Source organism: Podarcis raffonei, chromosome 13, assembly GCF_027172205.1.
Source record: "Podarcis raffonei isolate rPodRaf1 chromosome 13, rPodRaf1.pri, whole genome shotgun sequence".
In the NCBI taxonomy this organism is placed as follows: Eukaryota; Metazoa; Chordata; class Lepidosauria; order Squamata; family Lacertidae; genus Podarcis; species Podarcis raffonei.
In genome coordinates, this window is record NC_070614.1 from 27,749,393 (window position 1) to 27,776,182 (window position 26,790).

General features: G+C 42.0%; 1 protein-coding gene across 2 annotated transcripts; it reads left to right on the forward strand.

Moving 5' to 3' along the window:
- MED1 (mediator complex subunit 1) lies at window positions 1-25,525 on the forward strand. 2 transcript variants are annotated; one of them, XM_053362973.1, is made up of 18 exons: window positions 1-236; window positions 2,481-2,590; window positions 3,304-3,382; window positions 4,452-4,506; window positions 5,268-5,400; window positions 6,128-6,156; window positions 8,085-8,156; window positions 8,988-9,062; window positions 9,800-9,873; window positions 10,990-11,079; window positions 11,999-12,110; window positions 12,341-12,465; window positions 13,469-13,587; window positions 15,952-16,153; window positions 16,841-16,936; window positions 17,057-17,162; window positions 19,017-20,959; window positions 21,129-21,270. In XM_053362973.1, the coding sequence occupies exons 1-18, from the start codon at window positions 209-211 to the stop codon at window positions 21,164-21,166; spliced, it is 3,486 nt and encodes a 1,161-aa protein (XP_053218948.1). In that variant the 5' UTR covers window positions 1-208; the 3' UTR covers window positions 21,167-21,270. The 2 variants fall into 2 exon arrangements, with proteins under 2 accessions (XP_053218948.1, XP_053218947.1); XM_053362972.1 differs by having other exon boundaries at window positions 19,017-25,525.
- Window positions 25,526-26,790: the final 1,265 nt, after the last annotated feature.

Genomic DNA, 26,790 nt, shown 5'->3' on the forward strand with positions numbered 1-26,790 from the left:
CCCGCGAGAAGCAGCGAGACTTGGTCTCGCGCGGCCGGCGGCGGTATGGCGGTTGCTGCGGGGTAGCATCTCAGGCCAACTGCTGCTCTCGCCCCGGCCTCGCCGCCTCCACCTCGGAGCGGGAGAGGCCCTCTCCCCCCCACCTCCACATGAGGGAGAGCGGAGGGGGGCACCTGGCCCCTCTCCCGCCCCACCACGCTCCTGAGGGATGAAGGCGGCCCAAGGGGGCGCCGAGGGTGAGTGACCGGGGGGAGGGTCAAGATCTCTCGCTTTCCTTTAGCAAATGCTGCGGGTGAGGGTGCTCGACTTTCGTAGGGAAACCAGGCCCCTTCGACCAAGGTGGGGGGGCGGGAGTCCGAGCGGCGGTTTGTAGATTTCATTAAGGTGCCCCCCCTCCCCTCGCCCGCCAACGCCGCCCAATCCTTTGGGCTGCGGAAAAGCATCGGAAGTTCTCTGGCGAAGAGGTCAGAAGGGCCTCACAGCTCCTCGTTCAAAGAGAGCTACGGGGCAGGTTCATGAGTCGCCTCCCTTTCCTTCCATGGACGGGAGGAAAGAGCTTCCGGGAAGACCTCGGCCCTCATTTGTGAATTCTTCTCCGGGAGTTATGTACAGATTGGAGTTTTTAAAAAGCCCCCCTTTTTTTAAATGTAGCATCCAGGGGTGTCGACTTGAATAAAATTATTATTATTATAAAATATGGGGGTGAGGGTGAAACGCAATCACAAGATCCAGCACATGCACGCCATTTGAATGGCGGTGCCTGTGAACTTGGGGCGGGGGGGGGGGGCTAGGAGTCTGCTCCTACGGTAGTATCTTCAAAGCATGCAACAGCTTGAATACTGCAGCTTCAATCTAAGCAGTGAGCAATATGGATAGAACATACATCATAAAATCAATTAAAATTAAGCATAAGGATTGTATGGGAAGTGCTTTGAAGACTTTAAAGGTTTGGTATAACTGTCCAAAACAATTAAGGTGGCATCTTCAGAAATGAATTGTGAGGGGGAAGAGTGCAAAATTCCTGGGTAATTAGCAGAGAAATCATCTCAGCCTCACAGATAATTGTAAAGAACGCTTTTTAAAAAATAGTCAAAAATCCACACCAAAGTTTTAAAAGAATTCTGCAGTCTGAGTGCACCATACAAATAATTTATGGAAATGAGTGCAGACCTATGCATGTTACAGAATTACTTATAAGTTCCCTTCTGGCTTCTGTTATTTCTGTAGGCATTGCCAATATGATTTGAAACCTATCTTTGCAGCTGTGACAGCTAGAAACTTGTGTATGTGTGTGTGTGTGTATGTGTGTGTGTGTGTATATATATAGATATATAGATATATAGATATATATATAGATATATAGATATAGATATATAGATATATATAGATAGATAGCCTCCATCATGCAAGAGATGGGCTGTGTAGAAAAAAAAGGGGCTTTCATGGACTTAAGCCTCAGAAAGGATCTGGATGTTGTTTCTTTAGCATATGCTAACCACCATGTTTAGTTAAATCAAAGGTTCTTTCAGGCCTTTTGTCTGCAAGCAGTAACTAGCTAGCAGACCCAGGGATGTGTATGGAGGACATGCTAGAGGGAGTGATCTATTGCTTTTCAAAACACAGAGTGAAGTGTAGGTTTTTAAGGTTTCTGGTGAGGATGCACCATGTTGTCATTTAGTCGTGTCCGACTCTTCGTGACCCCATGGACCAGAGCACACAAGGCTGCACCATAGCAGAGTAAGAAAGTACTTGCTTTGTGTGCATAAGATCTCAGATCTCTAGTATCTCCAGTTAGAAGACCATCAGCAGTGCTTTGAAAGACCTTTGTCTGACCAATAAATAACATGAGACTTAGCTGCCCATCAGTAGACAGTAGTGGCCTAGATGGACCAATATACTGAGTATATGACAATATAAGATCATCCTAAATTGGATATACAGTGGTACCCCGCAAGACGAACGCCTCGGAAGACGAAAAACTCGCTAGACGAAGGAGTTTTTTGTTTTCTTACCCCCTCGCAAGACGCATTTCCCTATGGGCTTGCTTCGCAAAACGAAGCTTGCCCCGCAAGCTCCGGGGATAGCAGGGAAGCGCAGCGCATCTTCCCCGCTGTCCCCGGACCTCTTTTGAAGCAAGGGGTGGCAGGGAGAAGATCGCTTCTCCCCGTTGCCAGCCCCGCAATCTCCGCGCAATCTCCACGCGCGCCTTCCCCTCTGTCCCGGGACCCCTTTTGAACCAAGGGGCGGCAACGGGGAGAAGCGATTCATTGGTTACCTAATATTGACGGCATGTATTGTAAAGAATTCTGGATTGCATGTACCATGGTCCCATTCTGCAAGGTACTTTAGTCTATTCATGGTCACATAGCTCAAGTTAATGTTCTCTGGGGGTTATGCAGGGAAATTGAAGGTGAACCTGCATCTCTGGACTGAAATTCAAATATATAGTATGCTTCACTGACTTGCAATTTCTCTTATAGAAACGGAGAAACTGAATAAGATGAGTTCCCTTCTAGAAAGGCTTCATGTCAAGTTTAACCCTAACAGTAGACCTTGGACAGAAACCATGAAGCTTGTCCGGCAAGTTATGGTAAGGGTTTAGCTTATTTTAGATGGGAGTACTTGATAAAATCTCCTTGCACATTTTCATAAAACAGTGATTGTCAAGATTGTCTCCTTTGAGAGGACACTGTCAACAGTAAATTGCCAGGAGATTTTTCACAGAATGTGTGCATCTTTCACAGAATCCCTGCAGATACAGAAGATTCTGGGTTGAATTCTATGACATGCTCTCCATTCTGGTAGCACTGTCTTTGCTGCTGTTCCATATCAATTGTGAATATTCCCTAGATGAAGGTGCCTAGCATTCCTCTGCAACTATGCACTATATGGGAAGATTGGCAGTGATGGGCCACAATTGCAAAGAAACTGTCATTGCTGATTCTTTTATCAAAAACCTAGTAACTCTTAGAACACAGAAAGTTTTAGTTAAAAGATCTAGTTTTTGAATAATCATTATTTTTATTTGCTATTATTTAGTAGAACAATTCTGAGCTGTCATTGGTTTGAGTTGGTGTGACTCATACAATGGTCTAGCTTTATAATGCACAAGGCCAGCATCTGTGGAGGGTTTTTTTATTTACAGCACCCATAGGAACTGATTTTCCAGAACAAACAAAGTGGAAGCCTTCAGGAATGCAGTTGAAAGCTCCAATGTTTTAGTTATAGCTTTCCTTTCACAGTATTGCTGAATGTGCATGAACACTTTCTCTATTTTTTTCTCTTCATCACCTTTGAACATAGGAAAAGCGAGTTGTAATGAACTCTGTTGGTCACCAGAATCTTGTCAGCTGCTTAGAAACTTTGCAGAAGGCATTAAAAGGTTGGTAGATGCTTCTGAAACATAAATAAGTGTTTGTGGTTAAAATAAAAAAGACTAGGAGGGATTGACGTTAGGATAATAAAGGTGTTTATATGGTTTGTACTAGATGGGTGCAAAGAATTACTATGATACCCTCAAGGTTATTGGACAGCCCTTTGCATGATTACTCAGAAGTCCTACTGTATTTAGTGGAACTTATGGCCTTGTATGTTTATAACTGCATTCTTGGGCTCTGTGTTGCTGTAATGGGTAAGCTGCATACTGGGCATGTATAATGCTCATGTTCAATAGACTCATTGAATCAATTACTACTGTTTGTATAGTCACATGTTATATCACACACTGCTAACCACTTGGTGTCTGGTTAAAGAAGAAAGATAGTTTATTTTCCTGTTTCAGCCAGTTACCAAAACTTGCAGCCTGTACCATAGTAATTCTCATTTTTTTCAATGGGGAAACTGGGTAAGCGAAAAGCTCCTGTGAGCCCGAAGTTCCCACTCAGATGACTGTGTGTTGAATCTCCGCATAGTTCAGTATCCTGGTTATCCACCTTTTAAAACAGCCACTGCTGTGAGGTGGCAATTCTGTCACTTTCTGATATCAAGTATAATTAATCAAGTAACTAATTAAATTAGTACAGACACAGACGTTGCCTCTTATGTACACATCTGAGGGCAGTTCAGGATCAATTTTTTACTCTTATTTCCACAAGTTGTGGAGTAAGTGATTACAATTGTAGGATTGCTGACCAAGAGGCAGGGTCTTGTCTTTGGGCTGCATCTTTGGAATGTGGCACAAGTTCAGTGACAACTAGAAGTGCCTTGGCCATTGCATCTACCTCATAGTTAATAAGGGGCTGTGAAGGTGAGCTGGCTTTCTCAGGCACTTAAAGCTCCAGCTGCCCAGCAGATGGAAAGATAAACCTCTATGTCTTCCACCCCCTTTCAGTTCAGATCAACTGTCCATTGATTTCAGTGGGTCTGAGTATGGCTTGGTTGGATATCACCTATTGGGACTTGAATAAATTTGCTTATGTACTTGGCTTTAAACAAGCTCATCTTCCTCCTAGTGACATCACTACCTGCCATGACAGATCGCTTAGAGTCTATTGCAAGACAAAATGGGTGAGTAACTCCCATTATCCCTGACGATTGGCCAACTGGCTGGAACTGTTTTGAATTTTAGTCCAGCAATATCTGGAGGGCCATAGGTTCCCCACCACTGAGTAAGATTAATACTTTTCGTGTATCTTATGTTTAAGAGCTAATTGAGACTACAACCAATCACATTTTTTGTATTATTTTTATTCATTGTTTATGCTACACGCTTAAGAATGTAGAAGCCAAAGTTTTTGTTACAGAGAGGTCCAGCAAATCAAATGTTTGATTTAATTAGACTTAGATTTTAGTTTAGTTCCATCTCTGCCCTGGATGGGTGGAAAGGAATGTTGCCATTTTTTGGTTTTGAAATATTTTTTTATAAAAAAGGAATGTTGCCAAATAGCAATCACATGGTGGTTATGTAGAAAGAGAAATGTAAGAGGTATGTACCCTACACATTGGACTAGAATCAAGATTGGTTGTTGCACTTATTTCTCACAGGAATTAAAGGGACAAGTTAATCAAGACTTACAGTACAATCCTATCTATGGCTGTTTAGAACTATTGATCTCAATGTGACTTACTTCCTGAAAGTGAGGTTAAGATTGCAGCTTCAGCATAAATTCAGTGCGACTAACCTGTATGCAGCCTATTATTATCAATTTTGAGCCTTCAAGGGAGACCAGCATATATGCCTCCAGCCAAACAGATTAATTGATGTGCTATTGATTGGTATTTGATCAAGCTTTTCATGTGTGAATATCTTTTCTCTCCTTGTGTGTAAGTCTTGGATCTCATCTTAGTGCAAATGGCACTGAATGTTACATAACTTCAGACATGTTCTATGTGGAAGTCCATTTGGATCCTACAGGACAGCTGTGCGATGTTAAGGTGGCCCATCATGGAGAAAACCCTGTGGTACGTAGACTATGAAGGTCACACCAAACTTCTGCCTTCTACTTTTTGTAGAAACATGTTTTTACAGCCCACTCTGTTCTGATAGCGCAGGGCAGTCTACAGTATGTATCAACCCTGAGCTTAACAGCTTCCTAAAATCCATATATCTCTACTCCTGCATTTAGTTTTACACTTCTCCAGAAGGGAAGTGATCTATTCAGCCCAATTCCCTTTAAGTTCTCTTAGCCTTGTAAAAAAAGTCACAAGCTGCCACATTTTCACATTCTACCTACTCTTTCAAAACCGAGTCTATCATTTCCCAGCCTTTAATAAAATGTTGGATCCCTCAGTAGTAGCGAGAGAAGTCAAAGCTCCCTTTGCCCTATTACTAGTGTGGTACAAACAGCTTGCTAACCAAGTTAGTACCATTTGTAATTCTCGCCATCTCCCCAAACTTAGTTTTTATTCTTTGTCGGAGCAGTGTAAAGATTTGATATCATTTTTTAACTTTATAGTCTCATCCTTCAAAATGCCTGCAGTCATTTCTAATCATCCTGGATACCTCTGACCTGCCTTCTGCATTGTCCAAACATCCTGTAGGACTGTTTAGGAAAGTTTTTAGGGTTTTGTACTTGCATGAAGCTGACATTCCCTATAGTCATGTACAATTTAAGCCAGCACCATTGTGCTGAATAACTGCAACAGTTTCAAATGAAATTGTAGCACACATTTTTATTTTCCCTTCTAGAGTTGCCCAGAGCTGGTGCAGCATCTAAGGTGAGTACTAATCTCTTTCATTACTTGGCTACATACCGTCTCCCTGTGCAGTTCTGCTGTATGGCTACAACCATTTCTCCATTTCCTATAATGTCTCTTGTACAATTTATATACAGCATTCTGGATTTATTGTGGCTTACTCATGCACCATATTAGCTATTTTAGAACATAGAGTACAGATCTTTTCTCAACCATAGTGCTTTTCAGGAATTGTGTAGGGTGAGGTGAAGATTTTAGAATGAACAAGAATTGAAGAACTGGGTGAGGCAGCAGTGTTGCTTAGATTTAACAACGAACAGTGGGTGCATATGAACTGAGGATATTCATCCAGTTTTCAGTTTCTGGCCCTTTTGAAAAGCAGCATAAATAGCTCATATCAGAGACCATGAAACAGAATGTTTATTTACTTGCTTTAAAAAATAGTCCAATATCCAGACAATATGGAATTTTTAGGGTCACCATAATCAGGTTTCTTTTCAGTTCTCTTTTTCCTGTTATAAAGCACCACCCTGCCAAAACGAGACTTTTAAGCATGCAGTTTTCCTTAGGATGTAGTATGTTGCTCCTGCCTTTGGTGGCTAATTAGCTATGACTTGAGCCTTGTACAAGCTGACCCAAATCTCTCTCACAACTTGTGAAGAGTATGTTGACACTGGTGCAACAGAGACCCAATATATGTTCTGTATTCACTGAGCTGGTTCAAACAACACCAAGTTGGGTTTGGTGTTATATGAATGGGCCTTATGATAAGGCCCTCCATCCTCCCCGTGGGCTCTCCAATTCATTGCGTTACTTCTTCCTTAGTACAAACCATAGTTTGCTGTTACCACCAAATTGTCAAATAGTTGATTGTCTTGCCCTCCAAACAGAATTGTAAAACAGCTTCAAGCTCATGTTTGAAAGGTCCCTATTTATCCATGAAGGTCTTTGAAATGCATTGGATAAGTCACTGTAACTTGCACATTTGGGGTTTTTAAAAACATAGATTTCAGCAGAAGGTCTTTACTTCCTCCTTGGAATTATATGAAGACTGTTCTCATACACTGAGGAGAGGCCAACTCCTTTGCTCCTAAGTAAGAAGGCAGGGTTGAGTCTTTAATAAGAAATTAGGAGTGGCGTCACTCTGTACATAGGGTTCACCAACATTTTTCAGCCAGTGAGCACATTTGGAATTTTAAGAAAGCACTGTGAATGTTAGTTATAAAATGGCTACCGAAGGGGCATGGTATAGCACAAAATGGCTGCTGGATGCGTGTCTAGGAGAGGCCAAGCCAGTGCAAATAGCAACAGAGGGGGAAGAGCAAATAGTCTCTCATGCATTTTGACTTTTTGAAGGGGTATTTTCTGAGACCTTTGGCAGACGCCATAGATACTGGCAGGCATCATCAGGCACTGCACTGGTGAACTTGTCATATTTCTCTTCTATCAGGAGAATAGGGTTGTTGTGGCAACCACCTAGGCCTTACAGTAATTTGTTTTGTTCTAAAGATTTCTCTCTTAGAAATTCTCCTTCAGAATAGTGGTTTCAGGGCTATGAGAGTCACATAGGGAAAAAGTCCTTTCAGAGAGTTTTGAGAAGGCCCAGGAGGACAAGTAGCCAGCAAAAGAGCACTGAAGCCTACATACAGCTTGAGAGGGCACAGCACCATAGGCAAGCAGCTTGGGCCATAACATTTCAAAGTAAGGATACTGAAAGGGAAGCTTGCAACCCTCCAGTATGGGGGGGGGGTGCCTATCTATTTTTCCTATGAATTGTATCATGCATATTGGAATTTTCTGGAGGAGTGCTGTAGTAGGATGTGCTTTTGGAGCTAAAATGTTGAAATTGACTCCTTTTGCCAACTCTCTTAGGTAAATCTAACTATAAATATCTCTGGCATGTATGATTCTTCCAGATTCTCTAAAATTGATATGTTTTTCTTTCCCAGAGAGAGAAATTTTGAAGAATTTTCTAAGCACCTGAAGGGTCTTGTCAATCTGTATAAACTGCCTGGTGACAAGTAAGCATTCCACTAGTCATAATTTCTGTGATGTGGCAACACCTGCAGTTACATATTTGTAAGAGCATTGCATATAGTGGTTGAAACCCTGCCCAATTGTATGTCTACCTTTTCTCCTTACTTTATGTGCCACCCCCATCCCTTTCCTGCATTACCGCTCTTGATTATCTCTCCCAACTTCAAGAAAGGAAACTAAGGTAGAACTGCAGTATCACTGACGCTAGAAAGAACACAAAAGGGGCTAAAATCTGCATCTTTTTTAAAAGAGGAGTTGTGCAGCCAAGGTTGGATCCTTTGTGTGCATTGGAAATTTTAGAAGTACGACCAGTCTTAGAATATAGTCTTCATTTTGTCAAAAAGGGATTTTTTAATAGGAAAGCTAAGAATGTAAGAACCTCATGGCCCATCTAGTTCAGCATATTGTTCTCACAGTGGCCAACCGGATGCCTTTGGGAAGCCCACAAGCAGGGCCTGAGTGCGAGAGCAGTCTCCCTTCCTGTCGTTTCCAGATTCTGGTGTTCAGCTGAAATAACTGCATAAGCTATAAAAAGTCTGAAACTTAAGTCCTTGGCATGTCTGTGATCTTGTATGATAACAGTTGAGCGACCTTCCATGGAAGGCTGCTACTGGTTGGACAGTGCTCCCGTTGGCTCACAGTGCAATTCTGCATGACTCACAGTGCAGTTCTATACGTGTATACTGGAAGGAAGTCCCAGTGAGTTCAAAAAGACCTACTCCCAGGTTAATGTGTATAGGATTGCCACGTCAAAGCATCTTTTTGTCTCTTTTTCTGTACCAATTTAAAAATAATATTTTATTTTTTCTCCTTAGCAAACTGAAAACTAAAATGTACTTGGCTCTTCAGTCCTTGGAGCTTGATCTTTCAAAGATGGCAGGGATGTACTGGTAAGAGAAGTTTGCCTTACTGAATGAACCCAGCATTTACCTGTTGATGTCCTAGGCAGCAATACTGTTCAGGAAGTAGAACATTGAACTTGGAAGGAACTGAGTTCAAATCTTACTTGAACCACAGATCCACTAGCTATTCCCGTGATAAGCCACAACAGCCTCAGTTCCACCCTCTGTAAATATGGCAGATTATGATCAAGTTTAAAGGGCTCACATGAAGATGAATGCAACAAACACAGCCAAACTCACTGTACCCTAAAGCAGTCTATAGAAATAGTTGCTTATTAATAAAGAAGCTTGCATGTTACATTTCTTTAATTTGAATTGCTATTTAAGTTTCCAAAGGTAGCATTATGGAATCCAGAGTCTTAAAACTGAAAGATAAACAAACAAACCCAACAAACTACCTTGGGTCTTTGAGGAACTGGGGTTGAAAGAGTGACTGCTAAAGTCCAATGAGGAGGTGGTACTGGATTCCCAGGCTCCCATATCCAAGACCAGCTGTCTGTCCTGTGACATACACTGCCTATCACCGTGGTAGTAAAAAGAAAAAATAGTGTCAGAAGGAAAAATGGGTTCCTCTTTTTAATCTTAGTGTTGCAAACCTAAAATTTCAGTATGGGCATGTTACAAATTCAGTCTAAGATAACAATCCAAAAGATTTATACTGTGGCAGTCTTGGGTCTTAATTCTGCACCAGTTTATCATATGTCTTTGATTCTGTCTGCTTGTAGGCAAGCCACCAATGCAAGCCCTTTGGACAAGATTCTGCATGGCAGTGTTGGCTATCTCACCCCAAGGAGTGGAGGTAGGCGACTGTATATTGTGACAGAAGTCCATTTTACAATACTGCCCATTTTTTCTATTTAAAGATGACTTGTGAAATGGTGCAATGCTATTTTTTTTGTTAAAGAGTTGAAATATCCATCCACATATTAGCCCCTTATGGAGCTCAGCCTATCCAGTATGCCATAAGCAGAGAAAAGATGCATATTGGAAGACTGCTAGCTAGCAAAGCAAAGAGCTCCATAAATGCAAGTGATCCACCTCTTAACAGGAAAGGCAAAATATTCTCAGAATCTGCAGCCAAAGTGACTTCAAGGAAAATTCTTTCGCAACCCCAGATATAGCCAGCAGGACTAAGAACCTTCAGAGCTTCTGAATACATGTTTGGTAAATTAGGTATACATGAGTCACATCATAAATTACTGGGTTGTTGGGGTTTTTTTTGCTCATAGCCAGTATACGACTGTGGTTTCTCTGTTGATTCCGGGTGTTGGAATCCCTACTCTACTATGAAGTTGCTTGGTAGATACTAAGCAGGCCATTTTTCTCATGGGATTGTTGTAAGAATAAAAACAATGCTACATATGCCACCCTGAATTCCTTGTAAGAAGGTCATAATATGAAGGTGGCATATTCTCAAGACTGAGCCACATCTTAAGTGCCATGAGAGGAAAAGGAATGTAGTTGATGACCTTTAGTCTTCCACGTTTATTGAATTGTTCCACTAAGACACTCTTTGAAGCAAAAAGCCAGCTGTTTGGACAGAATTTATTCTATGGTAGAGCAGCCTTGTCAATCCTGAGTTTTGTCTACAACTCCCAAAAGTCCCAACCAGCATAGCCAGTGATCAGGGCTGGTAAGTCATAGTGATGGGATTCTGCTTCACAGATAAGAGAATGAGATTTGGGAATACATGGAACTTCATGCGAAAGAGAATAGAAGGTGGTGGGTAGTACAAAAAATTAACCCCCAAACCCTAAAATTTGTAGATCTTTGTCCTAAGAGTTGTGACCTTCCTAATTACATAGAATGCTAGGTGGACATAATTTTTTATGTCCAGATCAACACATAGGCATCACTTCTGACCTTCCCAACCCCATTGTGTTCCCTTTCCCATTAACAAGCTTTCTTCTTTCAGGTCACCTGATGAATCTGAAGTATTATGTTTCACCCTATGATTTGATTGAGGAAGGTACTGGAGCTCCTATTATTCTGAATGAGAACAACGGTATGTTTCTAGATATGCTTTCTGCTTCCAAATGTGCATTCTGAACACACCTCGGATTATATTGAAGGTTTTCTTTGAACCCCAAGCAGCAGATTTCTTTTATTTTGGTATAAGGTTTATTTGTGTTTTTCTAAGTATAGCTATTCCCCCCCAATGTTTGTATATTGAAATAGTATAGTATATAGTCAGTTGAGAATTGGCAGCTTCTTATATTCCAACACTGTCTGATGTTTATCAACAAGCAGTCCTATTAACATTCCTGTGGATTACTAATTTATCTAGACTCCAGGCAAGTTTCTTGACAGGTGCATGTCTTGATTAACAGTGAGGCAATTAAATAATGAGTTCAGATTACTGTAGTAGTAGTAGGTTTGTGTTTTGTTTTTTTAAGAGACAATGGTTATTAGTAGGAAACATAAGCTTGTACTCTCTGGTTTTCTGGTTAATGATTGTAAGCATGATGGAGTATCCTGAAAATTATCTAGCCTAATGGACCTGCAGTGGACCTTGTACATTAAACCCCCAGCCATGAAGTTTGCAGCTTGTTGCAAAGACTAAATACCGTAGTAAACAGCCAAGTGACAAATTGAACCCATTTGTGTGTTTTTTCCATGGCTGGCCCAACTTGCTGCCACTGCACCCATTCTTCTTCCCTCTTATTCTGATTGCACCACACCTGATGGTCTTTCAAATTAGAGAAGTGGAGTAAAATAGGCACTCCCTCGATTTTTAAAGTACTTATTCCTTAAAGCAGGTGTAGGAAACCTATGGCCCTCCAGATCAATTCTTTTCAGGGTTTTAGTGCCTAATGCTGATAAGCAATGCATAACATCCAGTTTATTACCCGTTGCTGTGCAGTGGATTTTTATTTTTATTTAATACAGTTGTTTGAAAAGTTAACACTTGCCTCCACTTTCAGTTCCTCGCTACCTGGGTATGAACATATGTGTTACAATTGAGGGAACACTGACAATGAACAAACTTCCAATTGCCCCTCTCATTATGGGATCTCATCCAGTGGACAACAAAGGGTAAGAAACAGGCACCATTTGTTGGTGCTATTTTACCATAATGAATTAGAATGATTCCATAAGGTCATCCAAGATGGACAATGCATATATTAGTTTTCTTTCGGCATAAATTAGTTACTCAGAACAAAAGCTTGTTGGAATAAAAGTGTATTTACAGCCTTCCTAATGTTAAAAAAAAAAGTATTTGCATGAACCCAGATGTAATACTATTGTAATCTTTTCTTCTTTAGGACACCTTCTTTCTCCTCAATCACCAGTGCCAATAGTGTTGATTTGCCAGCTTGCTTCTTCTTGAAGTTCCCAAGGCCTATTCCAGTTTCTCGGGCTTTCATTCAGAAACTTCAGAACTGCACAGGTCAGTCATGTCTTCAGATAAGCTGTTGATAGAGTTTTGCTAGCATCAGTGATGTATTTGGTGCCATAACCTGACACCTAGAGGGCAGCAGTCAAAGCATTTTAAATGTAGGGTTGATATGAATATTTGCTCCCCTGTTCTTCAGCATTTCTGCAGCCTAGATCCATATACCTGCAGCTTCAGACTGTCTTCCTCTTTTTAAAAAAAACCTAAAGTGTCTAATGTTAATCATGGAACTGATTAACCCAAATGATACAATTGGGAAAAGGCAAGAAATCAGAGTAATGCTAAGCAGAGTCTTGTATTAATGAGAGCACATGGATGTCTTCATGCTTTTCCCCATATCCCTACTGACCACTTAAAAGCTAATCTTCTCAATCTGTTTTTGTTACTAGTTTTTTGTGTTGGTTTAAATCCATGCCAAATCCTTAGAGACGTTAATTTTTCAGTCAAACAAATGGCGCAGAGCAAGCAGATACAGAAAAACATGTAATTTGCCTAATTGGGGAGGGACCAGTATGTGGCCTTCCATGGCACAGAGGTTGGATTACTCTCAGGCCTTTTAGGTTGCCTTTAATGCTACTACTTTTCTCATTCATCTTCACACAGATCATGGGAGGGCTATCTCACTTGTTTAAGATCCTGCTGCTGCTTCTTTTTCAAGATTACTAGTGTAATTTATTAGTGTTCAGGTATTTGAACCCATCTCTCCCAGGTGCAGCGCTCCATAAGATCACGCTGATTTTCATGTTAGCTCCATGTCAAGAATTTCACAGTTCCTAGCATTCAATATCCACATTGGAATATATTCAGCACAAGTGGTTTCTGGATAACTGATTATAGAAATTTGACGCTGCAACAAGCATTTCTCATGTCAAGTTGTAGTGAAAATTATTGAGATCCCCTATAGTACAAATACAAGTTGTAGGTAACAGCTAATGCTTGTATTTTATGAGAGGACAAATCTCTGGGTGGGTGGTTATAGTTTTTTTTCTTTTCTCAGGCATTCCATTGTTTGAAACCCCTCCAACGTATGTCCCCTTATATGAGCTTATCACACAGTTTGAGCTATCCAAGGAAGATGACCCTGGACCATTGAATCATAATATGCGCTTTTATGCGGTAAGTTATAGGTGGGGATTTCATAAATTACCTTCACCCACAGAATGTGAGAAGGTTGGTAAATTCTAGGTGCACATTCAGCTAAATATCAGTAATTTTAATACAGGATCCTATATATAGCTTTTCATGATTAGACAGGTTATATGATCTGACTATCGAAAATCTATGTTCTCTCACTGGAATACTTTACATTGTTAGAGAATTTGTGGTAGGTTTAGATGTTGCCTTCAGTATAAATTATGGTGAAGTTCCACCATTGTTCTTTATCTTGAGGCTTCAGGGAAGAGTGGTCGTAAAGTACACAGCAGAGGTAGGCAACCTAAGGCCCGTGGGCCGGATGCTGCCCAATCGCCCGCGGACGGTTCAGGAATCTGTGTGTTTTTACATGAGTAGAATGTGTGCTTTTATTTAAAATGCATCTCTGGGTTATTTGGGGGGCATAGGAATTCATTCATTCCCCCCCCCAAAAAAATATAGTCTGGCCCCCCACATGGCTGAAAAAGGTTGCTGACCCCTGGTACACATTAACAGGGGATTTGCTACAAAATAGTGCAGTGTTTTTCCACCCCTTATCTGGAGCACTTCTGTTAAAGGCTCAAGCTTTCTTGGAACAGGGAATCCCATGGCTCTGGTTCCAGGACACCTTTTTATTTTCCCAGTTATTTTATTTAGAAAAATATTTACATCCTGCTATCTCATAAAAAATCAAAGCTGTTTGCAACCATATCTGTGTACAATGAAAACACTTATTTTAAAATCAAAGACCATCAGCTAACCATTATGGAAAGTTGTTTTCTTAATTGCTTGTATAGACTAGGGCCTCAGCAGGATCTCCTGCCCTATCTACTGAGAAAACCCAGAACAGTCAGGAATCGGATTCAATCAGCATCTGAGGATAGGCATTCCACCCTTGTAGGAGAGAGTTGTCACTGCAAGTCCAAACCTCAACAGGAAGTAGTCTGACCATGACAATGGGAGGGAAATCTACCCCTCCTATTTCCAGACCACCACCCTTTCCACCTGCAGCAAAAGACTAAATCTAGGGTATGCCCTGCTCTGTGTGCTGGACCAATGATCACTTGTGAGATCTATATAAAGCCATTTTGATGGCCCCATTTTGATTCCTAACTGATAGATGTTCCACTACTCAAGTTTGCTTTTAAGAGAGAATATTATTGAGAGAAGTGCAGTAGAGAAACTGAACCTTGGACTGAAAGGAATGAAGGCAATTCCTGTTCTAAGAACCTCATATGATATGATTAGTGATCTGCAAAAGAGAATTTTTGGCATTATGTATTGATAATACTTTCAACTGACTCTTCAAAAGACAAAGTAATTATGCTGCTGTTGCTAAACTTATACTGATGTCTAGAAAAAGTAGCATGAGATGGTATATAATGAGATCTTATTTTCATCCCAGTACCAGAAGATTAAGTATTAACTAGGCAAGCCATATAATTGAGCCCCAAAGAAAGCAAATGCAACCTAGCGGAGTTTCCCAAACTTGGGTCTCTAGTTGTTTTTGGACTACAACTCCCATCATCCCTAGCTAGCAGGACCAATGGTCAGGCTTGCTGGGAATTGTAGTCCCCAAACACCCAAATTTGGGAAACCCTGGCCTAAGGTATAGCACTGGTTCCTACCTCTTTTAATGTGGACACACAGTGCTTTTGTTGTATCTATTTGTTTTTGTTAGAGCCATTGCTCACCTTCCACTGCCACTAGTAGGACTTTTTGGAAAAGGGTGGAATAACGTATAAATGAATAATGCAGTTTTGTTCTTCAAAAACAATAGTTTGGTTTTCATCTCCTGGCTATGTGTGATTTTGTAGCACCCATCCATACTTTGTTGTCGTTTAGTCGTGTCCGACTCTTCATGACCCCATGGACCAGAGCACGCCAGGCACCTCTGTCCTCCACTACCTCCCGCAGTTTGGTCAAACTCATGCCAGTAACCTCGAAAACACTATCCAACCATCTCGTCCTCTGTCGCCCCCTTCTCCTTGTGCCCTCCATCTTTCCCAGCATCAGTGTCTTCTCCAGGGAGTCTTCTCTTCTCATGAGGTGGCCAAAGTACTGGAGCCTCAGCTTCACGATCTGTCCTTCCAGTGAGCACTCAGGGCTGATTTCATTAAGAATGGATGCATTTGATCTTCTTGCAGTCCATGGGACTCTCAAGAGTCTTCTCCAGCACCATAATTCAAAAGCATCAATTCTTCGGCGATCAGCCTTCTTTATGGTCCAGCTCTCACTTCCATACATCACTACTGGGAAAACCATGGCTTTAACTATACGGACCTTTGTTGGCAATCCATACTTTACCAAGTAGTAAATGTGAGGTTGTGTGTGCCCTCTCCATAACAGGCTTTGCCAGGTCAGCAGCACTGCTACTTCCTCAACAAAGATGCCCCCTTGCCAGATGGACGAAGTCTTCAGGGAACTCTGCTCAGCAAAATTGCTTTCCACCATCCTAGTCGGGTTCCTCTCATCCTCAATTTGATCAGGCATCAGGTGGCCTACAACACTCTGATAGGCAGCTGTGTCAAGCGAACAGTCTTAAAAGAAGGTGAGTGCTACCCATGGTACATTGCCTGAAGAATTTTTAAAAACATATTGGTCTCTATAATCTTGTCAGTCTTCTCCAGATGTTGTTAGGTTTGAATTACTACAGCAGCTGACTCCTTTGGCTTTTCCTCCAATTTATTTCACTTGCCTAGGAAGATCAGTTTTTCTATCCATTTATGTATGTTAATACTTGTACTCTTAGTACTGTTGTTGCTTCTCAACCCTTGCATTTATTGACCATATCAAAATTCTGAATAGTGTAAGGAGGCATGAACCAGATAGCCAGTAAGTTCAGGTTCAGGATTTCCATTCAGTTAGTAAGGAAACTAAGCAAGAGTATAAAAAACAAAAGAAAGCAGGCCCTAAAGCAAACTGCTCACACGGCAGTTAGCAGGCAAAGCCCACAATGCACCAAACTAATATTTATTTTATTAAAATTAATAGAAGACTCTTCCTTCCAGAGTAAACTTGAAGCAGCTAACATAATAAACATAAACTTTGAAAAGATTAGAGTAGCTGTTACCCAACCCATGCACCATCAGATGTTTCCTGACCTATTTTTCCCTGTCTTAGTTGAGCTGCAAATAAAAGTATGAACATCTTTCTCTCTTTCCCTTATTTTATCTATAGGGTGAACATGACTTTTTAAGCTCATGGCCTTTGCTAGCAAGCTCTTTTGTCTTTCCAGATTCCCCAGGCATCCTGCAGTTTGAAGTCTGCCCTCTGTCAGATTCCTGTTTCAGTGTGTCCTTTCAGCATCCTGTAAATGACTCTCTAGTTTGTGGTAAGTTCCTGGATGGAGGGTTTTAAGAGGGGAAAAATATGTATGTATAAACAGTCATTGAATGAAGATGGACACATTTTCGATTTAATGACCTCCCTGTGATGCCTCTGTGTCTTTCAGTGGTAATGGATGTGCAAGATTCTACACATGTGAACTGCAAATTGTATAAAGGGCTCTCTGATGCACTCATCTGCACAGATGACTTCATTGCTAAAGTTGTTCAAAGGTATGTCATACTGCTTAAGCCAGAATCAAAACTGATCTTTGAAGACAGTGGTTAAATATAAACCTGGTAACTCAGAGGTCACTTACATTAACGTTTTACCAAGGGAAAAATAATTTTACAGTAACATTTTCCTACCATCCTTTTTATATTCTGCTCTAATGGTGACAGCAGTAAAGGTCTACATACACAGCAGTTTTTTTTCCAGTAATGAGAGCCTACCCTACGCAAGGGAGGAAAGTTTCTGGGCTAATCCTTAAAGCAATGGCATCCTGAACCTTTTCCTTTTCCTGTTTTGGGGGGGGGGGGCGGATTGCTTTAAATGTTCGGGACACATGCCTTCCATCACACTGCAATCACTAGCTTCCCTTTCAGCCAGAATTAACTTGGAGCTCCTGCTTTCCATCTCTACATTTCTCCTTCTTTTATCTACATATATTTATAACAAAATATAATAGATGGCAAATAAAAGTAGAAAGAGGTAACTAGAACTTCTGTTACCTTTCATGTCCAATAATCCTCATGGAGATTTGTGGCACTGCAGCAAGTCCATCCTTCTGTGGTTTTCTCAAAATTTCTCGTGCCCACACTTTGACAGACCTTACCTATCAACTCAGACTATGCTATCTTGGATGGTGTGCTTTGGTATTAAAAGCTCTCTGCAACTTAGAGTTGGATTTAAGGTCAGCTGCTGATTTCTAATTATTAAAGGCATTTGGGTTCCCTTCTGTCTATCAAAAGGAAAAGGCTCAGTCCTGTCTTCTGTGGGTTGCTTTTACTGCTGGTGATAAGGAGCTTTCCTCCAGGAGCAGAAGTTTGAGACAGCTGCTTGTCCATGCACCAGTGACATAAGGCAATTTTGTACACTTTGTGTAGGAAGAAGAGTATATGAAGCATGTACACAATTTGTGAAAAGTGCGTGCACTTTATATTTTACAGCTTGCATTTAGCTGTGGTTACCCAGTGACCTCCTAGAAAATAGGCATGTGTTTTTCACCCATGATGGTCTCTATATGTTGTGCACACTTTCATGTATGCTGAAATGATACATGTAGAATTTATGTCTTCTGTTAACTGAATCTGAAGAATGATGTTTTCTATCTCTTCTGGGCCTTCAAGCCATCTCTATAGTCTTTAGAGAAAGGAGTAAAATGAATAAAATAACCAAATTCATCTTGATGTGAATAGAAATGATTTATTTGAAGTTCAGAATTTGGGTTTCATTAATGTGCATAGCCATGTATGAAAGGAGTGCCTAGATCTGTCTGTCCTGTACTTTACTTTGTAATTCAGGGGTGAGTAACCTATAGACCACCAGATGTTGGACTTCCCAATTCCTATCAGACCCACCACACATAGCCGATAGGACAACATCTGGAGGACTGCGGGTCCCCCATCCCTCCTGTAACGATGCCAGTTCTTCAGTTTAGCATTTTCAAAATGTGGCATATTTACTTAGGCCATATTTACTTGAACAGGCTCTTCAGTTCAGCAAAGCCTTAACATGCTTTGATTTTGTCATGTTCATGGAATAAGAAGATAAAGTAGGAACTCTCTTTTAAAAAGAGTACATTCACCTATTTATTAATGAGAACTTTAATGAATTGAGTAGGGCTTCCTTACTCCTCAGTTGCTACTTTGTTGCTGTGGTGGAGAATTCGCCTCTAGAAAAAAGAGTAAAAGTTTATATTCCTGTATATAGTGTGCCTGAGTAGTACAGAAGTCAGGCTCACTCTGTAGAGGTGTACCTAACACTGCTCATAATTGTTTATAATGAGTACAGCTTTTAGCTTCATGGGGGAACTTACTGCTGGCAAGGATGACACTAAACCAGCTTTTCTCCACCTTGCCTTATAGATGCATGTCAATACCTGTGACCATGAGAGCCATCCGAAGAAAGGCTGAAACAATCCAAGCAGACACACCAGCTTTGTCCCTCATTGCTGAGACAGTTGAAGACATGGTGAAAAAGAACCTGCCCCCTGCCAGCAGCCCAGGTTATGGCATGACCACCGGCAACAACCCAATGAGTGGCACCACCACCCCAACCAACACTTTCCCGGGGGGACCCATCTCCACCTTGTTCACGATGAGCATGGGTATAAAAGAACGGCATGATTCAGTGGGCCACGGGGAAGACTTCAGCAAAGTGTCCCAGAACCCTATCCTTACAAGCTTGCTACAAATCACAGGCAATGTGGGCTCCACTATTGGCTCCAGTCCCACGCCTCCACACCATACCCCTCCCCCTGTGTCATCTCCGGCAAGCAACACCAAGAACCACCCCATGCTCATGAACCTGTTGAAGGACAATCCAGCTCAAGATTTCTCAACGCTGTATGGAAACAGCCCACTTGAGAGGCAAAATTCCTCTTCTGGCTCCCCAAGGATGGAAATGGGTCCAGGGGGCAACAAGCAAAAGAAGAAAAAATCACGTGTCACGGTGGAGAAACCCAAGCATCAAACTGAAGATGACTTCCAGAGAGAGCTATTTTCCATGGACGTTGACTCCCAGAATCCCATCTTTGATGTCAATATGACCACTGACACTTTAGATACCCCTCATATTACTCCAGCTCCCAGTCAGTGCAGCACTCCACCAACAACGTATCCACAGTCTATACCTCATACCCAGCCCAGTATTCAGAGGATGGTTCGGCTCTCCAGCTCAGACAGCATTGGTGCTGATGTGACAGATATCCTTTCTGACATAGCAGAGGAAGCATCCAAGCTACCAAGCACCAGTGAAGATTGCCCTCCTATTGGAACACCAGTAAGAGACTCCTCAAGTTCAGGGCATTCCCAAAGTGCCCTGTTTGATCCTGATGTCTTTCAGTCTAACAACAGTGAAAACCCTTACACTGATCCAGCTGACCTGATTGCCGATGCCACTGTGAGCCCAAACAGTGACTCTTCAAATCAGTTTTTCCCTGATGGAGTTGATTTCAACCCTGACCTCCTGAACAGCCAGAGCCAAAGTGGTTTTGGAGAAGAGTACTTTGATGATAGCAGCCAGAGTGGAGACGCTGATGACTTCAAGGGCTTTGCATCACAAACGATAAGTACTCTGGGCGTGCAAGTGCTGGGGGGAGATGGAGGGGAGAGTAAGTTCAAGGCAAGCAGCCAAGCGGACACAGTCGACTTTAGTATTATCACTGCTGCCAGCAAGGCTCTGGGGGTCTCTGATGTCATGGAGCATCATAGTGGAAGCCAGAGCCCCTTACTGAGCACGGGAGATTTGGGGAAGGAAAAGTCGCAGAAGCGGGTCAAAGAGGGTAATGGATCCGGGAGTTCTTTAACGGGCCCTGGGCTGGATGGCAAGGGTGGAAAACGCAGCCGCACCCCATCCAGCGATGGGAAGAGTAAAGAAAAGGTCCAGAAGCGGAGGAAGGTGGAGCCAGAAGGCAAATCTCCCTCTCATAGTTCGTCTACCAGGCCTTTCACCCCACCAGCAAGCACAGGCGGCTCGAAATCTCCTGGAAGTTCAGGCAGGTCTCAAACACCCCCTGGGGTAGCCACTCCTCCCATACCCAAAATCACCATCCAGATTCCCAAGGGAACAGTGACTGTTGGCAAACCTTCCCATGGGCAGTACACAAGCAGCGGCTCAGTCTCCTCTTTGAGCAGCAAAAGTCATCACAGTCATTCCTCCTCCTCCTCTTCCTCCTCCTCATCGTCATCATCGTCCTCTTCGTCTTCCTCATCGACCTCGGGCAAAATAAAGAGCAGCAAGTCGGATGGGTCTTCTGGGTCCAAGATGAGCAGCAGCCTCTACTCGGGCCAAGGCGGCTCTGGATCAGGTCAGTCCAAAAGCTCCACCCAATCAGTGGGAAAGCCCGGGTCCTCCCCCATCACAAAACACGGCCTCAGCAGCGGCTCTGGAGGTACCAAGATCAAACCTCAAGGGAAGCCTTCATCACTTATGAACCCTTCCATGAGTAAACCAAACATTTCTCCTTCTCATTCTAGACCCTCGGGCGGTTCTGACAAGCTGGCCTCTCCGATGAAACCCGTTCCAGGTACTCCCCCGTCGTCTAAAGCAAAGTCCCCAATTAGTTCCGGTTCTGGAAGCTCACACATGTCTGGGACTGGATCAAGTTCAAGCATGAAGTCCTCTTCAGGGATGGGATCCTCCAGTTCCATGTCCCAGAAGCCACCCCCTTCTTCAAATTCTTCAGTGGGATCTTCATCTTCCTTCTCATCTGGCAGCTCTTCCATGTCTTCATCTCAGAATCAGCACGGGAGTTCAAAAGGCAAGTCCCCAAGCCGGAACAAAAAGCCATCTTTGACAGCTGTGATTGACAAACTCAAGCATGGTGTAGTCACCAGTGGCCCTGGTGGGGAAGACTCAATGGATGGACAGATGGTCCAGAGTTCCAGTTCCTCAAGTCACTCCATGTCCTCCAAACACAACCTCTCTGGAGGTGAATTGCAGGGGAAGCGGGAAAGGAGTGACAAGGAGAAATCCAAAGTCTCTGTTTCAGGAGGCTCCTCTGACTCTTCCAAAAAGGCATCTGATTCAAAGAATGTTGGAAGCACTGGAGTGGCCAAGATTATCATCAGCAAACATGACGGTGGCTCTCCTAGCATTAAAGCCAAAGTTACCTTGCAGAAGCCTGGGGAAGGAGGTGGGGATGGCTTAAGGCCTCAGATGACATCTTCCAAAAGCTATGGATCACCACTAATAAGTGGGTCTACTCCAAAGCATGAGCGCTGTTCTCCCAGTCACAGTAAGTCTCCAGCATATACCCCGCAAAACATTGACAGCGAGAGTGAATCGGGATCATCCATAGCAGAGAAATCCTATCAGAACAGCCCCAGCTCTGATGATGGAATTCGGCCTCTTCCAGAATACAGCTTGGAAAAGCATAAGAAACACAAAAAAGAAAAGAAGAAAGTAAAAGATAAAGACCGGGATAGGGATAGGGATCGTGATAAAGAGAGAGACAAAAAGAAAACTCACAGCATTAAGACGGAGAACTGGTCTAAATCTCCTATATCTTCAGAACAGTCTTTGTCTATGACAAGCAGTGCCATTCTTACATCAGAAAGGCCATCCAGGCCTAGCCCTGATTTTTTGATTGGGGATGAAGATGAGGATCTCATGGATGTTGCCCTGATAAGAAATTGAGAATATTTAGCCAAGGTTGGCAGGTGGGAAGTGGGCTGGGGCTAAATGTTTCATATAGTGTTGTTTTAAAAATGTTTTTAAAGTTGTGAGTGCAAACAACACCCTTGTGGGTTCAGGTAAAAACAAGCATTTTTCTTTGGCTGTACTTCTTGACAAATGGAGCATAGAGAAAAAATATTCTTCAACTCTTGGAAGTTTACATGGACTCTTACACATGCATACTTCCATCTAATCAGAGTCTCTACCACAAAGAATCGATGCACCACGCTATTCGGTGTAGTTCTGTCACTTGTCTCAGAGTTACATGCCTGTGGACTTGCAAGATAGAATTGAAACTTGGGCAGATATTTCATTTCTTTTACTTCACTTTTTTAGGAACATTTCCATTCTGGAGCGTATTTTTAGTGTTCAGGATTTAAGCTTGTTTGGGTTTTGTTATTCATACTCTGATATTTACACCAAAAATTAATTAGCGGAATTGGTTCAGTTCCTGGTATCTCCCCTAGTTCACAAGGTGCTGACTGCCATCTCCTATTAAAAATAAAATCTGAAATGGAACTGTTCAGTGGATAGCACCAGTTGGGCCCTTATGCAGGTGGTGAAGTATTTGACATAGATGTGTTACACCTTTTACAGCCATTTCACTTAATCTTTGTATTATAAAATTGATTTCTTCCATGGAAACTGTTGGCTTCCATGCATGTCTCCTCTGTTACCGCTGGGTAGTATAAGATGGCAACTGAGTGGGGAAGAAGAAAGTGAGGGTTTGGTGCTGTGAGTGTAGATTGTTAGACTTCTCAACCCCTTTAATTTTGAAGTAGGTTGAAAACCCAGCTAGGAGAGAATGCTGTTAAAATAAGTGGGAGTGACACTTTTCCCCCTTGGTGAGTGTGGTTTGTTGGCATGAGTGTGGAATCAGTTTCCTCTTTGGTATAAGATCCACTGCAGCATGGCTCCTTTACATATCACTCCAGAAAAGTAGGAACCTTGAGGTCATATGGGAGAAATCAGCAGTGCAGCTACTTCCCTTCGCAGTTGTCTCAAATCCTAGGCAGAGTGAAGTGGCTGCATCTTTGACTCCTCTAACATGACTTCAGCAGTCACTGGAACAGCATACTGGAGCAGCTCACAGGCCAGTGAGGTAATATAGGGTTCCAGACCTATTAAGAAGGAGCCTATAATGTGTGAGTGGTCAGAATATATGCTTAGTGAATGTGCACTTCAACTCCCACCTAGATACAAGGGAAACATTCTAGAATTTTTCCATAACCACATAGTACCAGATAGAGATGGTATTGTAGTGGATTGAGATTTGCCATTAGAATTTTCCTTGCTGTGTTCCATTGAAGGCCATGAACTATATGCATATCACCCTCACCTTGATGTCTTGTTCTCTACAGTATCGTCTTCACATGGAGCATTCCCTGATGCTCAAGAGAATAGGGTAGCACCTGGTCACACAGAACTCCACGTGGTATACTAGAGTATACAGCAATAATGGGGAACCTGTGGCCATCCAAATGTTGCCGGACCTATAACTCCCATCATCATTTGCATGACCATTGGCCCTGCTGGCTGCGACTAATAGGAGTCAGAATCCAACAACTTCTGGAGTGTCACAGCTTCCCCATCCCTGGCATACAACCACCCATGCTGGGTTTGCAACGGTTGCAGGACTTTTTGATAGCTAACTGTACACCCCAAACTGCTTGCACTCTTAGGAGCTTTTATGTCATAGGTTTGCTCCACCAAGGATTATCTAATGAAGAAGTTGCATTGAGGCTTCTAATGGAGAAGCTGTACCCCCACACAACCATATGTTGCAGAGTTTTCCTGACTTGTATACCTGCTTCCTGAGTTTCCAAGATACTGCAAATCATAAATTCAGAGCAAATGACACAATTCATTTTACTGCAAACGACTTGGGTGTGTACAAGGTCTCTGATAGATCAAGAGGTTTTTTTGCGATAGCCACATCACAGAATGTAATCCTGTGTATGTTCAGGCCACAGCAGTTGTCTTTATTATGATGGTTTTTACAGTATTCTTTTCATTTAGGGAAGAAGCTGGGTTCTGAGAAACAGTGTGCAACTCAAAATGAGAAGCCTTATTGTTTAAGGCTTTGGACATCTTGCTGCATCCCAGCAGCAACATTTGAGTGGTGTTTTCATGATGGGACGCACAGTATAGTTCTGGTATCCTCTGTAATTGGAATGGAATTGTTGAAAGTATTTGGAAGATGAAGGCTGTGAGGAGCAATGTAATACAATTCTTAGGTATGGACAGTGTCTAAAATATTAAAAGAGGTAATGGCTCTTGAACCTTGAATTCTACCAGATCTTTTAGAGGGGTAATTCTTTGGGTCCCAAAGTTAAACAATTGAGACTTTCTGTTTTTCAGTGGACATCCACCTTGGCCAGTAGTAGATTTTTGAGTTATACAAAAAGGTTCTTCAGAATGAAAACGAGCCTTGATCCAGTGTATGAGAGGTGCAGGATTTGCTCATGAATGGATTCCCTTATCAGTCATAATGGCTCTTTCCCTGGCACATATGAGGGATGAGGATGATGTACCAGCCTTCCATTTCCCACAAGTGCTGAACATCCAATTATATGTGGGAAAGAGGGGAGAGATTAGGTTTATTGTGGCCTATGAGCCCTCTGTGCATAAACTGGATTAAGTCATATTAGTTCCATGGGAGTCTAAAGTCTACCATGCTAACAGGTTCCAAAATTGTGTGGTTGTTTTTTTTACCTTATGCAAGCAGGATGTTAATAAAGTTCTACTTTTAATACAATATACCTTTTTTGTCCAGCAGTGATGTTTTTTTCATAGGGAATGAAGAAAGATAAGCCATTCAAAGAATAGTTCCACCAATTAAAATTGGGAGTACACATACCAGTATCACACAATCCTTTTCTGTGTTAAAATCTCTCATGTTTACTTCTAAAAGTGCATTTATTTGTTCACATTACCCTACATCTTTCAGTATTGTAAAGACAAAACAGAAAATAGGAAAGAATCAAACCTATTAATCTCAGGTGTAGGTACTTCACCTGAGATTAAGATTGGTTCTTTTCATGTACATGGTAGGTCCTTTACTCTTGTGAACAATTGTGTAAATACTGCTTCTGGTGACTGAGGAGGTGGAGAAGGAATAGACCATTTTTAGTTTTTTGATGTACTTCAAATAACATGTTTGTTTTACATGCAAATAAATTTTGTTTGATAGAAATGTTTGCCTCAACTCAATTTCTGCACTTTAAAAGTTGGCTTCTACTTGGATGAAGTTCTGATTGTCAAGTAAGAGCTTTTTTGGAAAGAGGGAAGCCTTTTTTGAAACTTCTATTTCAAAACTTATAAAGTTGGTAGTGCATTTCCTTCATGACTATAGCTGTTTTATATTAGCAGGAACTGGTAGGTGCTGAACATTCATCTGCAATTTTGTCTAAGAAGCTCAGTTGTCTAATAGTCTGCATCCCCAGACTCTTGGACTTCTGCTCATGCTGAACAGATGAGGACCACATTTTGTTGGTTACCCCTTGTACATGATCCAAGTTCTCGGTGCTTTTTTCTTTTAATTCCTAGTCACCTATTAGTTCCTGAAGGCTTTGATTTACATTACTAGTTGACGTGGGTAGAATATAAGCCACAATATGATGAAGATAAATACAGTACAGGTGCCTATTGATTTATTATAACTATTCTGGGGAACCTTGAGAAGGACTGTGTAGATAGATATTGGGGTGGATGTGTAATATGAGAATAGTTGGTCATAGGATGTTACTGCCTGCAGAGATTCTTAATTGGAAGATGGCATATATGGAACTAATGCTGAGTGTTGACAGTGGAAGGTATCCAGGTTATGTGTGTCTGCTTCTCTTCATCTCCCAAATCAGATGGGCTAGTTAACACGGTGCAATATTCAGACTTAATTTCTAAAATGGGCTTAGAAGCCCTATTGCCTTAATCACAGATTGGGGTCAAATGCGTAATAGTAGAGAAGGTAGTGTTTTGTGTGTGCTTGGAGGACTTCACCTGTGTCCTCAGGTACTCCTATTTCAAAAATTTATTCCTAGAGCAAACTTTATTTCATTACATTCCAAAAGGAACGAACCCAGGGCAGACCAGCGATTTGACTTAACAAAAATGTTTCCATTAGTCAAAGGTGGGGGAAATATAGAGTGGAAACAAAATGCTGGTTTGTTGTTATTTAGTCGTTTAGTCATGTCTGACTCTTCGTGACCCCATGGACCAGAGCACGCCAGGCACTCCTGTCTTCCACTGCCTCCCGCAGTTTGGTCAAACTCATGCTGGTAGCTTCGAGAACACTGTCCAACCATCTCGTCCTCTGTCGTCCCATTCTCCTTGTGCCCTCCATCTTTCCCAACATCAGGGTCTTTTCCAGGGAGTCTTCTCTTCTCATGAGGTGGCCAAAGTATTGGAGCCTCAGCTTCAGGATCTGTCCTTCCAATGAGCACTCAGGGCTGATTTCCTTAA

Coding starts and splice junctions, on each gene's coding strand:
- MED1 (XM_053362972.1), top strand. CDS start 209: ATGAAGGCGGCCCAAGGGGGCGCCGAGG. Junction 11,080..11,998: donor TATTCTGAATGAGAACAACG/GTATGTTTCTAG, acceptor CTCCACTTTCAG/TTCCTCGCTACCTGGGTATG. Junction 12,466..13,468: donor GAAACTTCAGAACTGCACAG/GTCAGTCATGTC, acceptor TTCTTTTCTCAG/GCATTCCATTGTTTGAAACC.